This window comes from Buceros rhinoceros, unplaced genomic scaffold (genome assembly GCF_000710305.1).
Source record: "Buceros rhinoceros silvestris isolate BGI_N320 unplaced genomic scaffold, ASM71030v1 scaffold8316, whole genome shotgun sequence".
NCBI classification, from domain to species: Eukaryota; Metazoa; Chordata; class Aves; order Bucerotiformes; family Bucerotidae; genus Buceros; species Buceros rhinoceros.
Genome location: NW_010419379.1, coordinates 1 through 5,895, shown reverse-complemented (window position 1 = coordinate 5,895; position 5,895 = coordinate 1). Strand labels below are relative to the sequence as shown.

General features: G+C 41.6%; 1 protein-coding gene across 1 annotated transcript; it reads right to left on the bottom strand.

The window, feature by feature from the left end:
* Nucleotides 1–2,493: 2,493 nt before the first annotated feature.
* Nucleotides 2,494–5,663, bottom strand: SLITRK2 (SLIT and NTRK-like family, member 2). Its single transcript, XM_010138895.1, has one exon. It carries the CDS (start codon nucleotides 5,661–5,663, stop codon nucleotides 3,096–3,098), a length of 2,568 nt encoding a protein of 855 aa, XP_010137197.1. The 3' UTR covers nucleotides 2,494–3,095.
* Nucleotides 5,664–5,895: the final 232 nt, after the last annotated feature.

Sequence of the window (5,895 nt, the reverse complement as noted above, 5' to 3'; positions counted from 1 at the left end):
GAAAGAAAACTATTTGCATTCCATTTTCCTGAGGAAAGGAATACTTTGCTAACCTGATTACATAATTTCCACAGTTCAGCTTTTCAAACTCTGAAGGACACTTTTTTTCAGATTCATTATCAAGCCACCGCTCAGGCAAGCAGCTCTCCCCTAAACAGCAGCAGCTTCCAGGGCTGCACAGCTAAAGAAATGTAGAGACCTTCTACGCAGCAGTTGCTGACACACTTTCCCTGTTAAACAAATCTCTTTAAGCGTAACTGAAAAAATCTCCTTCTCTTTCACCTAGATAGACTATGAAAAGAATTGCTTAATAGATGTCAGCTAAAGGGTATAAAAACAAACCTAAAAGATCCACAGCAATAATGATTTTTAAGTTGGTACTGGTGACACAAAATAAAACCTAGTCACTAAATAAATTCCACTAGAAATGTAAAGGAACAACCATCTCTGTAAAATATGGCTGTGCTACCAAAGCAAACGTGGCAAGACAGTCTGAGACTGAAATGGCAAAAATAAACAAGATAAAGGTACTAAAAGAATCAATTCCCTATCTCTGTTGTTTGCAAACACTAGAAAATTGAAAACCTTTTTGTAGGAAATGTTAGCATTTTTCTGAGAGAAAAACCTGGAACTGGTGCTGGTTTACTAGAGAATCATAAATAACAATATCCTAGCCGCTAGAGTGCCCGATATAACAAGGTACTTGTTTTGCAGGCAATACGAAAATCATACCTGGAAAGAGTTAATAACTTCACTTTGAAATAAAACTTATACTTTTCTCAGGGTTTCAGTAACATATGCTTTTAATTACCCAGGGAAAGGAGCCATAATAAGACAATCACTACTGGAAGTTTTCAATCAAGTACCTCAAAGATGGATGCTATTCCAGTCAAACATTCCAAGATCAAATAAAGTGATACCATTTTGCCTCCTTCTTGAAGTGAGACCATTTTGAAGACCGACTCTTCAGGAGTTCACTGTAGCCCTTCAGTTTTAAACCTGATCTAATGAACAGCCAAAGATGCTGCGGACTCTAAACATAAAGAATTGACATGTTAGCATATTAATGTACTCAGATGTCACATAAATCATGAGAAGACAGTTTACTGAATGACTCTGGTATCTGGCAATATACATGCAAAGCCTCTTTAGCTCTTAAATATAAAGCGACTTCCTTTTGGCAAAGCCCTGTTTAGAACAACATTGATTGTAGTTATTTGTAGCTCAAATGGTATTGCTGAAAATTTCTCAAAGTTGTAGATACTGTATCATTAACTACAGTAAAGCTCTAAATATCAGTCAGCAGAGGCCACTTCAATCTCCGCATGATAATAAAGGATTATTATGTGCAGTAACCTATTTATGAAAAGGAAACAGTGTGCTTCTTTCAGACTCCATCAATTGCTTTAATAAGGAATTGAAAAGCCTGGCCTACTTTATATGCAGATCACCATCCCAGTTGCATAAGGATTTACAATAGACAAAACAAAACTGTTTTTGTGGTAAATAAGGGCTGTTTGTTTAAATCACACAATAATGTTTGCATCTAAAAATTATTTAGAAGCTAATCAGGCTTAATAAAGTTTGACTGTATACTTGTTAATAAAAATGGTTTCAATATTCATGGGGAAGGAAATGTAAACTGAAGATGATAACGTAAAGCTTGAAGTAAAACAGGCCAGAATTAGTGGGAAAGGAGAAGACTTAGTTTGTTCACTGATGGATGGCTTAAGAAAACCAAATGTTGAGAATGGAACTCACTTAGAATATTTTATAAAATTTAAGATAACAATCTTAGTAGTTTTCTCTAGTAGGTTAGAATTATTGCAATATGACTTTTGCTTTAGAGACTGAGACTTGGCATAGTTCGGACTACTGAAAGTTAGTGTGATGCACACTGATTTCTGCCACCTTGATCTGGAGGACTCTAGAGACCCAGGTGCAAATTTTACCTTGGGCATTGGTTCACTTGCTTGTATGTTAATAAACTTAATGAGGCATGGGATGACCCCTGCTGGTGTCCCTGCTCATAAAAAAAAATATGTATCTGGCAGGAAAGAAACATGTTAATTTCAGTGCAAAAAAGTTACAAATATAAACTCTGTCATAAAATGTATAAAAATACCTGATTTAATGCATAAACTATTATGAGTAATGTTTTCTTAAGTATGAAAATAATCTCAAACCACTGAACATTACTGTGTTAGAGCTGCAATGCAATGTATTAAGAAGGACATTAATTGTTCAATTCACTATGACTTTGTGTTAAACGTCTTTTATTAATGAGCTGTTACTCCCAGCTGAGGCATTTGATAACCTCTAGTCCATTGCTAAATCCTCTCAGTTGATTTCAGTGAATCACTCTAAGCAAACCTAGCAGGAAAAAAATACCCCAATAATTTACATTTGAGTCTATAAGGTTCTAGAACTAGATTCATTTGAAGAAGGGCAACGTTCCTAAAAATCAAACCTTCTGATTTAATGCATCTGACATATAGATCTATTTTACAATTTTTTTTAATTTCAAAAATACAACACATTAAAATAGGTTCAATTTATCAAAGCTAAGAGCAACAATTAAGTAATAATGTACTTAAAGTGCAAAGGCACTTTAACACACAAAAAAAGTGACTCCCAGTGGCTATACTTGGTAATTGAAACAGCAGTACTGTATATTATTATTTACAAAAGAAAGTCATAGTCCAGGAAAAAAGATCTTTGGAGATCTTCTACATAATACATTACGTTTCCACTTTGAAATGAAAAGAAAAACAAAACAACAGAAAACCCAAAGACCCCCTTCCTCATTTCCTTCCAAATCAAAGAGAATTATGCAAGATCTATTACAGAAACATACATTTGTTGTGACAATTTCTACAGAAGGGTCAAAAGGAGAGAGAGATATAGAAATAACTTAAAGGGAATGTTGCAAAAGCCACACCATACCCCTGCTATGCTGTAAGGGTTCCTTTTCTCTCCCACTCCCTCGCTAATTTAAAAAGTGGAAATGTTGGGAATGCGACAGATGACATCAGCTCAATCAAATGTGATGCTGAGCTCATTTAAAAATTTTCCTTTGCCTCCCACCACCCCCCTCACAGCTGACTGATTGCAGTTTGCTTTTCCAGAACTTCGAGGTAGTCTGGTTCTGTTTGTAGCTTTCCTTGGAGTAAAGGATGCTCGGGTTTAGACTGTTCTGCAAAATATTTCCTGGGAGTTCCATATAAAACAGTTTTATTTATCCTGTCCTGGTTTTGGCGTCTTGATTCATATGAAGGCGCAAACTGCCTTTTGGGTAAGGTGCAAAAGTTATAATGAACTAATCCTCCGGTGGGGAGTTCCTTGACCCTTTCTGCAATATTTTGATACAGAAGCTCTGGTTCCCTCGGCGAGGACTGCTTTTCCAGTAATTCAGCTGCACTGATTGTAAATGCAAGACTGGTGGGGTCTTCCTTTTTGTGGTCAAGATTGCTATAGCTAAACTCATGGAGATTCCTGTAATAGGCAACTGGATCCCCTTCCTTCTGCATGTAGATTGGGTTTTGGCACATCTGTCCGACAGGAGGGGGAATGTAGTTATAAACATGTCCTTCAGTTTTATCCTGGGTCTCAGTGTTGTAAGACCCGTACTGGAGCTGAAATGAACTTATATCTAAGTTGTTTGCGCTGCTGGGCATGCTTTGCACCCCCTTCCGGCGCTTAAGGACAAAGACAAACAGGCCTGCCCCAAAACAGACTGACAAAATAAACACAACCAGCAAGCCTAAAATTAAGACAGACAGTGGAACTTCAGTGTGAATTTCTGGGTAGGAGCTGGGCGAGACACCAGGGAGATGGGGTGTATTTGTGTTCATGGAAAGAAGAGAAGAATCTGACAAGTTGGGGTTCTCTGGGCAGATGGCTTCTTTGCTCAGGAATTTCAGATGCTCTCCAGAGTGCTTAGTGGGAGACTCGCAGATGACTTCGTTGATAACTACGGGGGGATTTGGCTGCTGATTGTTCTGGTCAGTGACTTGCTCTATCCAGTTCCTTAGCCCCAGGATGTCACATGTGCAGTCCCATGGGTTCTCCTGAAGGTCTATCTGAATTAGAGCTGAGAGCTGGTCCAAGACTCCTCTCACAGGCAAGTGTGAGAAATGGTTGTTTCTAAGGTTGAGTCTGGTGAGGGAAGTGCTGCCAAAGACGTTGTCAGGCAAAGATCTGAGCAGGTTGTTATTCAGAAATAACAGATGAAGATTACTCAGAGCATCAAAGGTGCGTGGCATGATCTCCTTAATGACATTGTACTCTAGGTAGAGATATTGCAGGCTGTGCAGCCCGTTGAACATAGATGGGTACAGAATCTCAAGGTAGTTGCCATTAAGATAAAGTCTGCGTAAACTTGAGAGGTTTGTAAAGGCACCTTCTTGTATCACTGCAATTCTGTTATTTCCTAGATGTAATAAATCCAGAGAGCTGTACTCTACAAGATCGGTTCTATAGATGACTTGCAGATAGTTACTGGTAAGGTAAAGTTTCTTTGGACTGGTTGGCCTAGGGTGGAGATTTGAGATGTTACTTATCTTTTTCTCTTGACAGTTCACATTTAAGCCATTGTCTGAGTTCTGCGAAGTACAGATGCAGCCAGCTGGGCAGGTGATGGGCACAGGAGACTTTGTCTGGTAAACCATGATAGGTCCAAATATTTGTCTGTCTTTCGACACAGTGACACGGGGTGTGGGGCGGTTCCTAGTTTTGGGTGGCCGGCTGGCTTTTGGGGCTCTGGTGGGATTGATGGCAGAGTTGGCTGTGGGAGATAGCCTAGAGATGTGCGGGTCAGAGAGGACAGGATGCTTCTCCCTCTGGTTTGAATCACTAGAGCTTTTCCTAGGGCAGAGATCTTGCCTGGTAAGCTGGGTCACATCTTTCCCATGAAGCCTGAAGGGGGTTTCACAGACTATCTCGCCCACGAACACGGTGATGGTGTCCAGCCAGGCCTTGAGTGGCAGTAAGTCGCAGGTGCAGTTCCAAGGGTTTTCCTCCAGCTGGATTTCCATGATGCCTCCAATATGCTCCAGCACACCAGCAAAAGGCATCATCTTCAGCCGATTCCCCCGCAGGTCCAGGTGAGTGAGAAGCACGAAGCGGAAGACATTGCTGGGCAGGGACAGCAGGAGGTTGTCATTGAGAATCAGCACTTTGAGCTTGTTTAGCTTACTGAAGGCCCCTGCCTCGATGGCACTGATGTAATTGTAATCAGCCTGCAGGTACTCCAGGCTCTCCAAGCCCAGGAACGTGTCCTCCTTCAGCACTTCCAGCTTGTTGTTATTGAGGTGCAGCCTCTTGAGGGTGCGGAGGCCACTGAAGGCCCCTGTGCGGATCTCCTGCATGTCGTTGTTGCCCAAGTGGAGGGTCACGGCGTTGGAGTAGTTGACGAACTCATTGGGAAACAGGCGGGTCAGTGCATTCCCGTTGAGAAACAGCTGGTATATCTTGGATGGTGGTGGCAGAAGGAGGCTGACGGTTGTAAATCCTTTGTTTTCACAATTAATGTTCAGCACGTTCTCCTTCTCTTCACAAGGACAGCGGCTCTTGCTGCAAATGTCTTTGGCAGGTTTGCGACTCTCTGTGTGCGAGATCCCAGCCACTGTTAAGAAACTGAGCAACCAAACACCCTTCAGCATCTTTATGCGCCGTCGATCCCCACTTCGGTACCTACAGTCAAACCTTTTGAGACAGGTAAGGAGAGAAAGAGGAAATCCCCAGTGAAAACGGCCAGAAGCTGAGGCTGCAAGGGGAGGGCAAAGCGGGATGCAAGGTTGCGGGGGGGTGGGGAAAGGGGTGGCGGCAAGGCAGCGACTTGCAAAACTCATCTGAAACCCTCTCCTCCACCCCTCCTCTTCCTCTCGGAAAGCG